The sequence below is a fragment of the Amphiprion ocellaris genome, chromosome 3 (assembly GCF_022539595.1).
Source record: "Amphiprion ocellaris isolate individual 3 ecotype Okinawa chromosome 3, ASM2253959v1, whole genome shotgun sequence".
Taxonomy (NCBI): Eukaryota; Metazoa; Chordata; class Actinopteri; family Pomacentridae; genus Amphiprion; species Amphiprion ocellaris.
The window spans coordinates 18,942,103-18,961,340 of record NC_072768.1 but is presented as its reverse complement, the minus strand read 5'-3'; the positions used below and the strand labels follow the sequence as shown (position 1 = coordinate 18,961,340).

At 40.6% G+C, this 19,238-nt stretch overlaps 1 protein-coding gene across 2 annotated transcripts in view; it reads right to left on the bottom strand.

Moving 5' to 3' along the window:
* The window catches only part of nell2a (neural EGFL like 2a), a 91,723-nt gene that overhangs the window by 19,905 nt on the left and 52,580 nt on the right, over positions 1-19,238 (bottom strand). For both annotated transcript variants that reach the window (XM_055009309.1, XM_055009308.1), the window contains exons 14-15: positions 12,360-12,482; positions 10,409-10,504 (exon numbers count right to left, since the gene is read on the bottom strand). In XM_055009309.1, coding sequence (XP_054865284.1) covers positions 10,409-10,504; positions 12,360-12,482 — 219 coding nt within the window. The remainder of the gene's footprint in view (positions 1-10,408; positions 10,505-12,359; positions 12,483-19,238) is intronic.

Genomic DNA, 19,238 nt, shown 5'->3' with positions numbered 1-19,238 from the left:
CTTGGATCACTCATTGTAATTATTACAAAACAAAAAAGGGTGGTTTGTTAACCACAATGGCATGCCAAGGCAGTAGTAGCATGAGCACCTAAAAAGAAAGAAACAAGAATGCGATGATGAGGGAAGTTTTTTTTTTTTTTTTATCTTTTGGCCTCATTACTGCTAAATACTGTCAGAAATCTTAAAACTGAAAAATGAAAGGAATCCTAAATGCGATGTTCAAGCCTCATCACTGTGTATCAGAGTTACATACAACATCCATCCGTCTTCACTCACTCCTCCCCACTCTTTGCAGCTTGAGCACGCCAGCTCACCGACAACTTTGCTCAAACACTATCAAACTATTCTATGGTACACATTGGCAAGTTGCAATATTGGAGTCATTCAACCATACATGTTCAAACCGGAAACCAGTTCTGAAGATGAACAATGATGCAAAAAGTCCAACCGAGCAAGTTGACAGGATTGGTTCCTTTAGTTTGTTACATATGAAACCCTGAAAGTCTGAAGATGTGATTTTTAGACTGTCATCAGTACACTGTGTTTTCAAGGTGAAAATACTGCTCCTTTCACTCATGATATGTCTATCACTATATAAATAAAACCATATGGATGTTTCAAGAAGTCAGAAAAAAAACACAGTGATTTTCACTAGAGGGGGTCTTTAACTGTTAAGATTAACTGACCACTTGGTAAGATAGTATTTAGTGGCAGCCCTAGTTTTGGTTCACTCTAGCCACTCTAATCTAAGTCATTTTCAGCTGTTTTGAATGAAAAAAACTCAAACAAACCAACTAGACAACAGCTATCCTGCACTAAACAACAGGAAGATCAGATTAGTGACTAGCTGGTGAACAAAATGATGAATTTAGCAACTAAAGACATTTTCCATGCAAGCTAGTAGAGACCAAACCTAAATTTTGTTCTTTTACTGGACTGAAACAAACTCCAAAGGAATGTTCACCGTTTTATCTGCTTGATTAGTAAATAAGCAACTATTTGCTATTGCTCACATTAGAATGCTCTTTTTATTTTTGTCATAACATCTTTGCACTTTTAAACTTTATTTTTATTTTTATTTTTTCTGTTAAAAATTTTGCCACCCTTGTATATATTGTAAATAAAACTGCTGTAACAATGTAAATTTCCCCTGGAGTGGGGAGAAATAAAGAACTTTATCTTTATCTTTATCTTATAACAGAGTACGGGATATGTCATTTACAGAGGAGATCTGTCACCGGCTGCAGAGAAAAACATGCATTTCTAATTTCTGTTGGCCTTTATAACAATGCAGCTGCGGTGCGCCCGGTGCAGTTCGCAGCACTGTAGCCGCTACGGTACCCAGCTATCCCTGGGAGAGGTGTCATTTAGGTAGAAGCAGCAGGTTGCGCTCAGCTAAACGACAGCTCCGGCCATTAGCAGGGCCTAATTAAGACACACTAATTACGGGTGATGGAGTGAGTGCTTTGTAAGGCCGTCTCTAAATAAATAATGAATACATAATCATTGTGCTTAAACAAGCCGCTTGAGCTTAAACAGTCACTGGCCCTGAGGCCTTGTGGGTAGATTGTGGAGCAGAGGAGCGAGAGCTGCAGCGATGCATCATGGGAGCTGTCAAGGGGGTGAAAAAATTAATATGGTTTTAAAAATTCACTACCTGTGCCTGAGCGCTGGGTGGGAGGCGCCCAGGGGAGGTTTCAGCTATGATGAGGCTGTGATGTTTTCTTCCTGCCCACCATTGTAGAAACACACATTGTGACCCTTGCTGTTTAAAACTATACATCAACAGCTTTCACAACTGTTCCCGTCTTATGCAATATCGCCTGGACTGCCCTGCTTTTCATGCAACGTCTCTATTTACCTGAATCTGTTAATATGCAAGTTTATAAGGGCCTCTCCATCTGTGCATGTCTTCATTTGCTATTAATCTTCCCTCCTGTGGCTGTTTGTTTACTGGTCTATCTGCTGTTTCTGCTGCTCCAAGTTTTTGTCTGTCTGGCGCGTCATGTTGTCTAAAACTCTGACAACCTTCCCGGTGCTCGACATCAATGTAAATGAGGTCTGAGTGAACAAATTGTTTGTCTGGCCCTGTTCTGCTCTCTGTCCTCGTCGATATGCCAGCATGACCTCAGCACTCCTTCTCTCACCGCCTGCAGCACTTCCTCATGAACTAACTGGCCATCCCCAGGTCTCCTCCCATCCTCCTCCTCCTCATGATTGCCATTTTTCCTCTTCCATTTTTACACCCTATTATAAATCACCTTCTTTCTGCTTCCCTTTGTTCGTTTCCCTTCCCTCCTCTCGTGTCGGCTTATCTGCTATCACGCAGTAATTAAATATCCTTTCTTCCTTTCTCTACTGTCCACACGTTTCCTCCTCAAACAAACACTCTCTTCTGTCTTCTTTCCTCACACAACACAGAGAAACCTAGGGTTCGACAAAAGGTTGTGAAAACTCATTGAAAATATCATTGGTACAACAAACAATATGGGAAATATGATGAAATAAGTGCAGTTTCGCTATAGATCGTGTCCCTTTATTAGAGTATCACTTCTGAAGGAGACGTGTGCTGGTAAATGATCACAACTCGAGAAAGCGAGAGTTTCTCCTTCCAATAAAACATCAATTTACAGTGTAGGTGTAATGCAGCAGGGCTCCTTGATGGTGCTCTTGAACATAACCCTCCAGGAGTGTGTAGGAGTCACAAATCTAAATTGCATCATTAACACTGAACATAAAATTCTTTTATCTCTTCTTCTTCTTCTATCTCCTTGTCCTTAAAGAACACTGTTGATGCTAAACTAGCCTCGGCGTGATTCAGGAGCGCTGATTAAAAGTGCTCCTCTGGACTTGAAACTGTAGATGAATTGAAAGATGAAAGGGAGAGGTGTCCATCTTCAGCATCTGATCAAATGCTCCTCTCCCTTCAGCAGCCCACAGTGTCCTTTGAGAAACTAGCAATAGGCCAGCCAAGGACAGCTGAGATGGCCATTAGTTACAGATCTGACAGCATAGTGACAGAAAATTTTAACTGGTGGCCAAGCATCCTAATAAGCTTAGAGGGGCTTGAAAGGAGAAGATAATGAGCTGAAAATACAGGAAATACAAAGGCTACCTCCCCATTCATCTCATAGGAACACTTCAGCAATTCGGTCAATAAACACACATCTGAGACCTAAACAGGGAGAGGGTGCTCACAGATGCTGGCTCCAATTATTTCATGCAGGGACTAGTGGCTGGTAAAAAAAAAAAAAAGAAAATCTTTAGAGTCCCGGAGCCCGACGCCTAAAAGCATCTTAAAGCTAAGATGTTCATGAAGACCTTGTTGTGAATCTTCTTATGTGTGGGGTGTTTTCAAAAAGTTTCATTACTAAAGATGCTCTAAGACTCCTAGATTACAAGTTCGTCCGTCCCACTTCTGTTAAGAAGGCTGAACACCTTCAGATGGAACTGGGGCATGAGTTATTTAAAGTATTCATAGTTTTATCTTATTTACTAAAGGATTTAGCATGTTATCAAGATCACTGATGCTCTCTTTCAACCCTGTCTACTAAAAATGATATTCATGTACAATGAAGGTGTTTTCTCAATTACATTTTGAGACATATTAACACATTAATAACATATTTATCACAAACACATTTCTAATAAACATCCATCCATCCATTATCTACACCACTTAATCCTCATTAGGGTCGCGGGGGGCTGGAGTCTATCCCAGCTGACTTAGGGTGAAGACAGGGGAAACTCTGGACAGGTCACCCATCTATCACAGGACTACACATAGAGGCAAACAATCACACTCACATTCACACCTACAGGCAATTTAGAATCACCAATTAACCTCAGCATGTTGCTGGACTGAGGGGGGAAACAGAAGAACCCAGAGAAAAGCCACCCATGCACAGGGAGAACATGCAAACTCCATGCAGAAAGATCCCAGGCCGGAACGCAAACCGGGCATCTTCTAGCTGCAAGGCAATGATGCTAACCACCGAACCACTGTGCAGCCCTCTAATAAACATATTATTGCTATTTATTTCATAGCTTTACTGTCGCTCTTGTCTGGCCTGTGTTGGAAATAGAGAAGAAGCTTCAAACGTGCTGTAAAAGTGTTGTTGTCAGAACCACAGATATATTTTTTTAGGCTCATTCTGTTCTCTCCCTCCATATAAAGTAGTGGATGTATGCCTGGTGTGACTGTAGTAAGAGATGCAAATTGGAGTGTGCTGGTGCCAGGCTGTTGTTGGTGAACCAGAACCAAGCCAATGATGTCTGAATAAAGAGAGATTCAAGACGGCACTGCCTGGTTGTGGGGAACCTACGATTTAAACCTTTAAACCAATCACACTTGCATCCGGTTTCTTTACCTGTGGATTCGACACGTTGTGGATTGTTGGTTGCCTGTAGGAGTTTACAGGAATGAGAGCCATTTTTGTTTAATAGTTTTTGCTGTTAAATAGGAAGATATGCTATTGTATTTTGGTTTGATACTTTTGGTTAGGTTGTCTTGGTTATGTTTAGCTAGAATGATAATTTTAGTTGTTCTTTTGGCTTATATCCACCACGAAGGTAAGGTGTGACTCCTTAATTGTGTAAATAGTGTAAAAAACCTCCCCAATTTTGCACTCTGTGGCTGCTGGGGACCTGAGGAAGATTCATGTTAAGTCTCAGCCACCCCTAGACGGGGCAAAACATTCATACATTCAGTCATATTTCAACCCAAACCGTGATATTTAACTCAATTAACTAAGTAGTTTTGGTGCCAAAGCCAAACCATGCAGTCTTCTTGGTGATGATCCAGCTGTAGACTGATGACTCCACCTCCCCTCCAGCCTCCACATGCAGATGGGATTGAGAATGCAGTTTAGTTGTATATGAATGTTATTTTCAGGGGACAGGGTTGTCTCTTTGTCTAAAGGTGCAGCCTTATGTTGCCTCTTTGTTTTATTTATTAAAATAAGTGAGAATATATAAGAGCAAATATTAAATAAATAAATCATCCCAGGGGCTAAGATGGGGAACCTGGGAATTCATTTCTGTGAATTTCTTTCTACAAGGAATTATTTATAAGACTGTGGATTTACATTGCATGGCCATGAACCGTGCATGATCACATCTGCACAATTCCACTGGTATCCCCCTTCATTATTCCATGGATATGCAAAGGCATAAGGAGAAATTATATCCAAAACAACCTTCACAATGACGACTGCATTTTGATGGACAGAGATGTAACCTACTTGTATTAATCTTTATTTGTCAGCATAACCTTGAGGCAAAGTAAAGTTTTTGCCAATAAAAAGGTAAATCTTTAATATTACAGAACTCTCCTCTGGCTAAAGTGCCACTTTTACTTTTCTTTTGTTTTCGATTTCAATATGTCTTCTTTTATTCTAGTGCATTAGTCCCCTGCGATTTTTAAAGTATCCACATAATTTGAGGCTCAGTTTTGGCTTAAGTGCAACAATGAACAGATTTATTGAAGTACACCAGTTTTTTACTGCAGTGACGTGTATTAATAAAATGCTGCAAGCAGAGAAGCTCTGATTGATGATTTTAAGTTTGGCTACATTTTCATGATGATTGAAGTTCACTGGGTTTTAAATGCTTGCTCTGCATTTAATGTATGTTTAGATTATATTATGGTTCTCATAAAGTTGCATTAAATTGCATCGCAGACAGCCAGAGTTTAGGTGCATGCTGTTTTGCTTTTATGTGCTGTTTTAGTAAAAGCATGTTAAAAATTAACAGGTGTTCATAGAAAGGCTTTCAGACAACTATGTCTACAAATCTAATATTGATTCTGATTTATAGAAAGCAGAACAAATATATTTAGTTTTTTTTCAGTTGACAGCCTTGCTCGTCTGCACTTTACTGATGTTATGAGAAACAGAACATTAACCCAAATGAAAAGAAAAAGCAAAATCGAATCACAGTCAACAGTACAGCGGCTGCAATTTGTGTTTTTGTACTTGAAAAAGACGTATGTATTGATATGTAGCACATATATCTCACGTCTGACTAATTTAGTGGCAGGCAAAATATAAAATAAAGACAAAATGAATATACAATGGGGGGAAAAGAATGACACTGAACTACTTTGAAGTGTGCATAAGTTCTGTGTCAGATTTGTTCTACCTGGTTTTAAAGCTCTGTAGGTTAAAAAAAAAGAACAAAATAAACCCTCATCACACTGTAAAAAACAACAATAATGATTAAAAAATGATAAACCTCTAGCAGGAAGGGTACCAGCACAAAAACTGTGCAAAAATTGTCCAAATGGTCAAAATAAGGCCAATAATTGTAGCATAACTACATTTATATCTGATTTAAATACGAATTACATTTACAATGACAGTGTAAAAGAATGAGTTCCCATTATATTTGCTACTTTTTCTGTGATTTTACCTGATATTGTACGGAATTTAACAAAACAAGGGAAATCTGTAAATTAAAAAAAAAAAAAAAAAAAAAAAAAAAATAATAATAATAATAATAATAATAATAAATAAAAAATTACCATTTTTGAATCCTGAATATGTCCATTCCTCCTTTCCAGTTAAAGAACAGTAAATATCTGCACAATAGCAATGTTTCTTGCTGATTTAAATAAAAAAATTTTTGAGCTGAACACTGATAAAGAATGAAAACAATTTATAAAAATACAGATATTTGATGTGGACATTATTTACAGTTTTAGTCTGTTTTTTAGGGGCAACGTGTACATTAATATTATTTTTCTGTGATTTCACTACTTGTTTCAAAAAGTTACAGTTATAAGCTAAAAAAACACGTTAATTTGTCTATGTTCGTAGCTGTTCTGGCACATTATTATTTAAAATTTCTCCCAGCTACTGCAGAAAATAGCCACCCATTTTACTGAAAAATAAAGTTAATATTTCTGTATTTGTCCATCTCTCACTCTAGCCATAAAAGGCATATTGGTAGCCCGGGGCAACCATGTTGACTGTGCTTCATGTTCGGGGCACGCATTACATGACTGGCCCTGCGTACATTTATATCCATGACTGAAGCGTATGTGCCCAACCGCAGCTGTATCCTGCATAATTCATGATGTGTCAGAGTTCTCCACTAGCTGGTGTCTGTCTGTCAGCATGCCTGTCCCCTGTCCCTCCCCATCCATTCCCCCTGAATGGTAATGACAAGGCAGCGAACGCACACACAGCCCTGAAAAGACCATAAACAAAGACACAGAAATAGACAGCACATTTGCACGCACACTTGTACAGTTACGCAGACACAAACACACACAAACTATTACACCACCATACACAATAGTCTGAAATAAGGCGGCGAGTCGACAATCAGCAAAGCGTTGGCGTCTCGTCGTACGTGAATGTGTGCGTGTGTGTATCAGCTCTGCCTTGAAGAGCTCCTGTTCGGTGTCTTATGACAGGACGTCAGTCTGCCGCTGCAGCAGCAGAAGTGGTGGCGTCCCGGGGGAGGCCTCTAAAAGCTCACAGGGTTCTGGGGGTGGGGAGCCCAGACTTAGTGAAAGCTTTTCCATGTTCATCCACCCAGCTCTGCGTCTCCTCCTCCGATAGCCCCGACTCCACCAGCCTCATTCCGCATCCAAATGCAGAGAAACACTCACTAACCCCTACCCTCTAACCACCCATCTCTCCCCGTGCATTTCCCATTCCGTCGCTGCATCTGTCAGTTTTTCCCTACATCTCTGTATCTTCCTTTTCCACTTCACCTCCTCTCACCCCCCTCCTAGTCGTTACCTCTCTTTCTTCTCCCTCCTCCAATTTTTGCATCTGTCACTCTCCCACGTACATCTCCATCTCTTCTCCCCAAACTGCTGCTGTTCTGCCTCCCTCCCTCTCCTCAGGCCCACCAGTAGAGCAGCATATCCAACAGTACATTAACCCCCATACATCTTTGTGAGCTTCTGCAGTCGACACATCTCACACTGGGAGCTGCTGTCACACTGAGGAGACAGTAAGGAGGACCCCTCCTTTCACAATGAATGACTGGCGAAGTCTCTAAATGGTGCCAGAGGCTTTAGCCCTGTAGCATGGGGCCCTGATGGTGGTCCTGGACTACACAACCACACAAAAAAACCCGTCAGAACAAGAGCTGTCATAGGGCTGACTTGGACGAGATCGCAAGGGAGTCAGATAGTGGGAGGGAGGAAGGGGATGGAAGTGCACACAGCAGCAGCAGCTGTGGTGACATCTTGTCGCCCGAGGCATGAGGAAGAGCGAGAGTTTTGGTGTGCATGTGCTTGTGTTTGCGTTCCTGAACCTCAAAATTCTAATTAGCCACAATGATGAGTGGAGAGGAGTCTAAAAACAGACTGATCCCCGAGCTACCAATAAACCCCCCACCTCCCCAATGGTGTGATTAAGAAACAGACAACTGTATTTGCAGAGAAAATATTCTGGAGAAAATAAGAATTTTTTTTAAAAAAATTCTCCATTCCTGCCAGTTTTGGATTATTTGTTCGCAGTAAAAAAATAATTTGGATTTTTTGCAAAGGACACTAATTTGTTCCCTAGCAAGACCAACATAAGGACACTGATACCATTTTTATATCTGCCCTTTACAAATGAAACTACAACCAGAATACTGCTAGCTTAGCATAGTGTAAAGTCTGCAAACAGAGGGAAACATGTAGCGTGGCTCTGTCCAAAATTAACTAAATCCTTGCATCTCTAAGGCTCATGAATGAAAATGCTATTTTCTGTTTGTTTACCCTTTAAAATGTTTTTTCTTTGCCAACATCTGTGACATTGTGATCATTTATTGCACATCAAACAGGTACGATTAGGGATGTAGAGATGGAAAATGTGTGACTGATAAAATCTAAAAATGTGAAAAATAAGAAAAAAAAGAACTTACTCTACAACTAAGAAATGTTTCCTATAAACATGTTTATTTGTTGTTGCTGCTTTTATGACATCCAGTAAAAAAAAAAAATAAAAAAAATATATATATATTAAAAAAAAATCAAGATGGAATATATTTTGTAGGATTCCTCCTTTGGCTATTTTGCAACCAGAACGATGAAAGATAAAAAATCTCAAGGAGACAACAGGAGTAGAGCAGGGATCTAAAACACTACAGAAGGTAATGAAATGTGTGATTGCTTGGAATGTGCCATTACGACGGGACGAGGTTCTCAGAACCTTCTCTGCTACAAAATGGGGAGGAGGATAAGTTATTATGGCCCAGTGTGTTAACGCAATCTCTGCAGCTCTCAGATACACGCACACACACACGCACACATGCACACACACACACACACACACACACACACACACACACACACACACACACACACACACACACACACACATGCACACTCCTTTCTCAGCATCTGAAAGCAGCACCACAAGGAAATTCATTTACTTTAAGACGGGCAGTAAAAAGGACGCCTCGTAAAGAAAAAAAAAAGAAAAAAAAAGACCTTTTATGTGCAATCAATACCTGAACCAATGAGAGAGCAGAGAGGCTCAGTTTGCCTCTTTCAAACACAAGCGCACACACAGAACTGTCGTGACTTTCTATTAGCTCTGCCGCTTGTCTCCTGAAGGACACTCCGCAAAAGGTTGAAGCAGGTTATGAGGAAGATGTTGCTGCTATAGATTAGACATATAGTGTATCTAGCACAAGCACGAGAACTGCAACCCTTCTTGGTTACTTCAGATCACCAGGGAAAATCACACTGAGTCAGATCAAAAGCCCTAAGACTGTGTTTGACATATTTCTATGCATAAAAGCAGGTAGCAATATGGCCTCTGTTATAAACACTGGCTGATATAAGGCTCAGTTAAACCATCATGTCCTCTCGGATACCATGTATCAGGAGTTTGTGCAGCTGTAACGTGGGTGAAGCATGGCGCCTATGAGGAGAATGCCACGCTGATTAATATGGGCTGTGATACGGGGTAATTCCCATACTGCTGCAACTGCAGTTGAAATCCTCCATCGGGCCATTGGACGAGGTACGAGCTCATTACTCACCATGGAGTGCAGACCCACACAGTCACTCATGGACACACACACACAGCCGCAAACACATTCAAACACACTCACACATAGTAAATATCGTCTAGTGTGAACACCGAAAACACTCAGCATTTACCGATCAGCTGTTTGGTCAGGGGTCAGAGCAAAGACAGCCTCACAAAGTAAGAATAATCACCGCCTTTTTAAACAAGTTCTCAGGTACGCCAAGATGACTAAAGCAACAATTTTCCTTTTAAGTTCCTTTCTACAGCAATTTCATCCCATTTTCCACTCTGTGTGGACTGGAAGAATGTAAAACACCCTTTCTTCCTGCTTCTCGTCCCTACGCCTCATTCATCTCTCACCCAGACAAAAGGCCTTACCTTGAGGAAAGAATTGTAGGAGTGGAACGAAAATGAACTCTTACCTGTTTCACATCTCTTCCCAGTAAATCCTTGCTGGCAAACACAGTTGTTAGGTGAAACGCAGGTTCCCCCATTCTGGCACAATCCGTCACACATTGCTGGAGATGCACCAGAGGAGAAGAGCCATTACTCACTAAGATTAACGAGCATTAACTATGTAATTAGACCAGCAGCAGCATATGTATTTGCATACAGAATAAGAGCTAATTTGGTGATGTGATTCATTATGGGCACGAACGATATTATTTCGTGTGATTAATGCATCTCACCAAGGTTAATTTAAAAATGTTCATTATCCATGTGTAGACTGTTAATGTGTCCCCAAAACACAGAGAAGTCATTGAAGTTGACAGAATGAAATGGAAATAAATGTAACTTAGACACAAATCATACCCTGCTTCCCCCGAATAACGAGGAAGAAGGACTGGAAACTAAAGAAGTCTGATTGAGTGAAGCATGCAGCTTAAAGCACATCAAAATTAAAGTACTATTGCAGCAACTAAGAGCTGCGTCTTAATGAAGTTGGGGGCTGTACTACAGACAGATTAAAAATGGAGTGTCAAAATAGTGGCAAAAAGGATTCATATGCCTTTATTGATTAATTCGGGTCAAGCTCCAAAAGTGCTGAATGTCAGATCCTCCCATTACCTACTCAGTCACGAGCCAGAATAACCCTGATTCTACACTGTGGCATCATCAGGGTTGATTAATCAATTAGGTCAATTGACAGGAAAATAATTGGTACCTCTTATGTTACTCTTATGTTCGATTAATCGTTTAACCCTCTGAACCCCAACACTCACCAGTGTGTTTTAAAGGCATGGATTTTTTTTTGTTTTGCTTTTTTTTATCAACATAATTACTTTAATCTTTAATCATAACAAAAGACTGTAAAACGGGAAAAATTTGTTGGATTTTCAACTTTTGGTTTCATTAGAAAAAACAATCAAATTCAAGCTAAAAATCTGGATATTTAATTAAAATCACTCTCGCTCTCAAAATGATGTCTCACTGAAAAAAAATGTGTCAAAAGTAAGCCATTTACAATGACCAGATTTTGCAGAGAGAAAAAGAAATCTGCACTTCATGGTGCGAATGAGGAGCTATTACTCACTCAGCTAAGACTTGCAGTCATGCAACAACAAATCAGGAACTTTCTGGTTGAACTAGGCTGAACTGCAGGCTGTGTAAGCACAGAGCTGATTAGAAACAAGGATAGAACCGATTGAAAAATGTAAGTAGTGGAATATCTATATGTATGGAGAGCCACTGTGTTTCCCTGTGATAGAAGCAAAGGATGCCCAGAAACTACTTGGAATTCAGGTAACTCATGCAAAGTAACAATTCTTCAGGTATCAGCTTCTTATCTGTAAGGACTGAGTCGTTTTCATTGTCTGAAAGCTTTCGGGATTTAGTCTGCTGATTAGGCAAAAGAAGTTATCTGTTATGTTCATTGCTTTTGCAGAATGTCTCGCACTCGCCGTGACTAGTAAACTGAGCTTAATGTGTAAAATAAGTGCAGCTCCCCCTTAAATAGATTTCTAATCACTTAATTGATTAACAGCTGAGGTCAGGTCGATTTTCTTGTAAGACTATAGATTACAAATAGAACAGCAAACGGAGAGAAACACTCATTAAACGGAGGTAACTGAAGGATTTTCTGTGGGTGCTGGAGAGAGTATAACCATGACGACAGACTTGATACGGCAACAACAGCTCAACATAAAGCTCTTTAAGTCAACCCAGACATCCCTCAATTAGTGAGGTGAAATCTTTGTTTGGTATGATTAATTTATCCTTTAATTTTCAAAAAAGGGTGGCAGGAAATGAATCAATTTTATGATGGACAGCAGAGATTGTTCCAGCACAAGAGAAGATGGCCTGGTCTGGTTTGGTACAAAAACAGCACCAGTGGTATAGCCTCTTGTGAAGCTGAATTCTGGTGGTTCTTACCTTTGCAGACTGTCCCGTTGCCAGTGTAGCCCGGCTTACAGGAGCAGCTGTGGCCTCCAACCATGTTGAAACACAAGGCGTTCTCATCGCAGTTGTGGAGTCCGCTGAGGCACTCGTCATGCTCTGCAAACAAGGAAACACAACGCTGTCAATCTAACCAAGTTTTTCAAGGATACATCCATTTGTGCCATTTATATTTATGGGGAAAAAAATGGAAGAAAGTGCAGCAGCAACAGCTCAGACATCATCCTCACATCTGCAAATGACTACTGCTATCAAGAAAATAACACTTGAAAGAAAAGCTTTTATTTTCCCTGTAAATGTAAGGAAAGATTGCTACCAGCTGGTAATTTCTTTTTCTATTCATTAAGAAAAAATACGATTTTAAACTCTATCTTGTTTTAAATGATTTGATAGTTAGACAGCTGTGAGTCAAGTAATAAGACATCAGTGAAAAACAGCCAACTGGAGGATGAGTCATTTCTCTATCTCCCTTCATGATCTGTCATTAAAAAAAAAAAAAAAAATTGTCTCAGATGTTTGGCTGTAATTTGTTGTGTTTCTTTGGCACACCATGAGGGATGGAAAAGGCTCAATGACTATTTAAGTGTTAAAATAACTGATAATAAACTCCTTAATTTGCACATACACACTAATAAGGTGCCTTCCTGTCTTGTAGACTGCATACACAAGCCACTGGCCTTTAGTTGGAGTGTTGAAAATTGGCACAATTGGCGTTCTAAGCACCCACCGGAGATGTTTTTTGCAAGTTTTATACAAGCATTAACAAAACGTCCCTTTAGAAGCAGAACTCCCAAGCTCCCATCACTGTGGAGTAAGTGATAGTGTTATGAATCACTGACAGGCTTGACTAATGGCTACAGCCCGTGACAGTTCACTGTATCCAACTGGCAAACAAATCTCTTCCCCTCTATGTGGAGAACCGCAGGATAGGATTCAGAGACTGAAGTGGGAAAACACAATAAACTGAAAGCCTGGAGTAAAGGCTTATACACAGCCCAGTCCAAGGACAAATATTGTAATGAAACCACAAGAAGAATACTAAAAATTCAAGCAGGAAACAAGTCAAAACAGCTAAAGTAGGAGGAAAAAGAGCTTGATAATGTTTCTTCTCAGTGCACTTTGTGTCCACACAAACTGGAAATCGATTTATTCGTCCACTTTTCCAGTGGTCTTCTTGTCATACGTAATCTCGTCTGCATCATGTTCTACCTTTATTAGACAGAAATGTAATAGATGATGAGGAATTTCACAGTTAATTGTCTCTTTTTCAAATTTTTACAGAGGGGAACAGAATTTATAAATAGGCCTCTTTAGAATTTAAGTGTTGTAAACGAGACCATTTGAAGCGGCAGGAGAGAAGTTTCCTTTTTATGAAGATATCACTCCTGGTGTTTCCACTATTTTCTCTCAAGAAGCTGCGCGCTCAGACAAATGTGATTTGATTTGTCTGCTGGCTGCTGAATCTCAGCACTTCTCAGAAGCAAAATTACATTTAGCAGTCCTAAAGGTGCATGATATCAGTAGTTTATAGCCTATATTACACCAGACACCGGTTCGGTAATGTCTTCAACAGCCTTGTGCACTGCTGATTACTGCGCACCCTCATGAACCCCTTACCATTCACCTCCTTTAACTAAAAAGGACTGGAAACTTTGTTTGTTGGAATGATATGGTGGAAACAGTGTGCAGCTTGTATTGATTCAACCAGTATATGCTCCTATAGACAGCAGTCGAATGTTTATGTTCTCTTATTACAAAGGAAGAAACTATTGTTGCTGTTGCCTTGGTATCGTAAAATGGCAACACAACTTTCAATGTATAGTTCATCATATTGATTCAGAATGGGCTGATTCCATTCAAAACACGGCTGCAGGTCTTTCACTTGGCTTGTATCTGGACTGCTGAGTATTAAGGGGTTAAAGTTGAGTCCGTCAAACTGCACTCACTTATCGAGTCTTTCTGGTCTTATCCGCTGAGGCCTCCAGGTTTGTTTGTGTGGAGAGATGCCTCTTAGTTTTTGCTCTAACCCAGACTTAAACTAAACAGTTAAAGAAGAGTAGAGCATCTAAGCCCTTTCCTTTAGCCATATGAGGAGGGCCTTTAATACATATCCTTCATCTGCCCCCCGAACACAAAGGCGGATCTTTATCCCTCTGAGAGGCACACAAAAGAAGAATCCATTGTATCTTGGAGATTCACATAAATATGACTTTCTGATATATACTTTTGCACCAAGCACTGCATAAGCTGAAGTGTTGAAAACTTTCTGGACTTCTTTGAACCCTCTAAAAGCTTCTGTTTTTTCATCTAACATCCCATCATGCCCCAAAAGGATGCACAAGAGAAACCAATCATGAAAGGTCCTTCTTTTGGCTAGACTCTCTCTTTGACTACAGTATTTGAAAAACATTTAGTAATTTAGCCAGAGAGTCTGGCTTTCAATTCATATTATCATGTCTTTATAGTGCAGACAGCACTTTCAGAGGCTGCTAAAAGGATAAGAAGTTGACTAAATCTCTTGGAAAAGGTTAAGGCTGTTGGAAAACACAAACTCTGGCAGGGGAAGGGAATAATTTCTCTGCGCTTTTTGCTTCTTGCAGATTTGTTCAGACATTAAGAAGACCTCTGGAGCATTCTTTGACTGCAAAAATACAGTGATTTCCTGTGTACCACCGACTTGTTTGTCTTTTTTGCCGCAACTTGGGGATTTCCGGAAGCAAACAGTTGTGAAAGACTGCAAGATTGGAAGACTGCAAGATGGCACCTGAAGAGTGAGAGGATCAGACACCTGAATGCTTGTTGCAGGAGACCTGAGCCGCATCATCCCTTTCCCTGCCATCATCCAATCCATTATATCTCCTGAACAGACCGTGGGCTCATCCAAATTGAAAGTGACATTGTGATGAGCTCCTCCATCGAGGGTATGATGTATGTGTGCGTGCATGTGAGATGGATTAAAGGGCACTTAGGAGGACCCACTGCTCTGCTCTTGTTGTGGCATCATCACACACACACACACACACACACACACACACACACACACACACACACACACACACACACACACACACACACACACACACACACACACACACACACACACACACACACACACACACACACACACACACACACTCACCTGCTGTAGGGCAGAATTAAAGTCTGCTCACAGGCATATAAAAACAGTAATAAGAGCACAGGAGAGAGGAAAGAGAATTAGGTGTTTTTTTTCTCCTTCCAAGGTCACATCTGCCGGAGTCACAAACATCCAGTCGTCACTCTCAGCAGACAGCAGAGCCACCAGTTGTGTGTGTGCATGTGTGTGTATGTGCATGCTCAGTGTTTATTATCACTACAACCCTTGAGTTTCGCATTGGTTCCTTGTCATTTTGGTTATTCAGGCATTTAGCCTTATTACGCCCCTGCGCTCACTGTAAGCGACTATCAGTTTAATCATCAACTAAATCCCCTAAAATGTGTGCATGTGGGTTAGTGTGAGAGAAGTACTTCATCGCTGACTGCTGCTGCTCAGGCTGCCGACAGATAAACAATCAATTATGTACAGGCTGTCACCAGGGATCTCTCTCTAGCTGGCCGTTTCTCCTCCCGCTCGACTCCCTCCACCTTCTGCCAAAACAACACCAGCCTCAGCGAGGTCTGACCTCGGGCTGCTGTCCTCAAAACAATGTAACCTCCAATTTAATTTCACAATTACTGGCCTGAAAGGAAAGAAACCTCTTGTGCTTTCTCAGTTTATCTGCGAGACTAAACCAAGAAAATAGAAAAAATGAAGCCACAAAAGAGCCACTAATAACACATTCCTCATTGCTGTTTGGACCAATGCTGTCTTCTGTTTAGTTAAAGTCAGTATAAATGGGTTAATTATATTTTTAATGTGCTCGTTGCTTAAGACTCGTTTCCTAAAGACATTTTATGGTACATCGTTTAGCCTTTTAACACCAACAAATTATGAACACATTAATTAGGATAATAATGTAAATATCAAGAAAAAGTACTGTTTGGAAGGATAACAACCTCTACATATCTACTTTGTAAGGCAAAACAGATTTTGTGGGATATCTGATACATTGTTTTCCCTGACAAACAGACAAACTGGCAATAAGATAAGGGAAATTGTAGAAGACTAAGGGCTATGGAATAACATCTTTTAACAATCAAGCAAAACATACCCCATGTACACAATCTTCTTAGTGACAAAAAGCAAGGAAGATATGGTATATTTTTCATACTTTTTGAAATGCTATACCGAAAAAAAGGCAAATTAGGAAAGACACTGTGGAGTTTGGACTATAAGTAGTACAAAGTTTTGACAGGGTTCTTTTTTTTTTTGTATACTGCAGCTGCAATACGACGTACATGCACCTGGAGAGCACAACGATGTGATACACAGTCCAGCCAGGGGGTTTACATCACTCAATCAAAAATTGCTGTGGCATTGCACTAAGAAATTTAACAATCTGCCAACAAGAGCTGGCACAAGAAGTCTGCAAGCTAATAAAAACTAGATATACACAATGTACGATTTGAAATATTTTTGTAAAACTGCTTATGTAAATGTTATAAGAAGAAGAAATGCATTCGACTTGTTTGTTGAACATCAAGGATACACACAGTGTGTTTTGGTGGGAATCACTGAATGTCAATAAGTTTTATAACAAAGCTCCGCAGGCGTCTTTAAAATGCCAAATACATAGCACTGTCCCCATCAGCAGAATGAAAGACTTTCGAGTCTAACTGCCCATGGGATTCCACTGTTCAACCAGAACACAGATGTCATTAGAAAAGAAAGGAGGCAAAAACTCTGTTTGCCAAAATCCACCTCAGCTGCAAGACCGTTTGAGCTTCCAGCCTGAAAGTCATCTTTCTGATCTCTGTTGTAGACAAACCTCCTGCTCCACCTCTGGCCTCCGTCCATCCCTTCCTCCCCCTCTCTGCACATCCCTCCAACGGTTCCTCAGCCTCAGGGGCCCAGGTCTGGTTATCACAGGATTAGAACAAGGACGCACACACTGCATACACACCTTGGGAACAAGTAGAAGGCATGCACATGGACACCTAACACACACACAGACCTCAGGACAGCCTTCTTTAATAACATTCAAACGGAGAGCACAACCAATCCGCTACCTTTCATGGATTAGCTGCTAATCTCACGGAGCGAGGAGCACCTCGGGCACTGTGGGGAAAAGACGAAGAGCAGAGGGGGAAGAAAGCGGAGGAATCTTGACCTTCATGATCAAGGATAAAGTGCTAGTCAAAGAAAGGGGCAAAAGAAAGTTGTGGATGTTTCGTTTACTAAAGGCTTCATCAGACACGGAGCCTGGGCCAAGTTGGGGGCATTTGGTTGTACATATTTCATTTAAACTAGGACAAGAAGTCCACATGTTCCAGTCTGCCACCAGCTGGGATCTGAACCTGCCGCCTGCCTCCCTGCAGGTGGTCTTGATGTAAAATACAGACTTCTGTCTGAGCTCGCTGACCCCATGACAAGCTGAGAAGAAATAAAACCAGGACTCCATGCTGTTCCTCCCAGGCTTAAATCTGTGGATCAGTCCTTTAATACAGTATTCCGTACATAAACACTGAGCCATGAAATGAGCCCGGGTCAACTTAATCCTCTTTACTAGGCTGACTGGTTCACATGCAACACTGTAATGCATGTGGAAATACGGCTATCAATACCGGGACCATTGTTTCTGCTGAGTTGGCGATTCATTAATTGGTAAAAGCCACTGCAGATGACAAAGTCGCTCGTATATCATGCGAATGTATAATGTCAATAGGTACTGAAGGGGGTGGTTTAATGCTTCCTTGTGCAGCTGTAATATTTCATCTGTGAGCAACTTAGAGGAATCAGCATTCCCTTCGGACTCTTTTCAAACACAAGCAGATGTTCAATTGCTATTAATAAGCAGTAGATTCCTGCAGCATCTTCCTATTTTTACTGTCAATTAACGCCACCACGACTGCAGAGGTGACACTAAACTCAGCATATTGACACATATTAGAAGAAGCCTCTGAGTGTGTTTTGCTGCATCCTTCATTTGTTCATTTAAGGACAGGAAATGCCACTGTTGACACCTAATTTGGAAATAATTCATCTTTTTAATGTAGTCTAAGAGGTGAGGCGTTGCTATAGTGGTGATTGCATTCAGTACCGAGCACTGAGAGCTGCGAGATCATAGTCCAATAATTCAGTGGGAGATCACGACGGTAATTTGACTGAAGCAGGGAAAAAGTCATTACATCAAGCCTATGCATACGCCTAGGTTTAATCACGCAAATTGACTTTTATAAGGAGACGCATAGCTGTGTATTCCACTACAGTGACTTGAAGGCGTTTTAATAGGAAACTACATAAAATATAGTGACACAATTTAATCTACTGGGTTTGGGGGAATTAATCTTCATTGTGCATCTGCAGAATGAGCGCACTGTGGAAGAAAGACAAATGAGTAAAACAATAAAACTTGCCCACAGCACAGAAGACTACAGAAAACACAGTGAGTGAAATCACATAAGGTACAGTGGCGGTCTAAAGATAATACGGAAAAGGACTGAGTAAGCACGAAGGTTTTTTTCTCAAAATAAATCACACAAGCACACACGAAAATAGATGAATGTGCATTTGTTACTGCTTTAAAAAGCTATTCCTCAATCTCAGTTCTAACTTGTTAGTGCCTTTCGGCAGCCTGTTCATGAAAAGACACAAAGTCACAAACGCTTAAATTTGCTCTATTATTTCCTGACTTCTATTTGACAAGGGAAGGGAGAAGCTCTACAGGGGTGGGGATGGAGCAGGAAATGGGAGTTTTCAAAGGGTGTTCGTCGTGT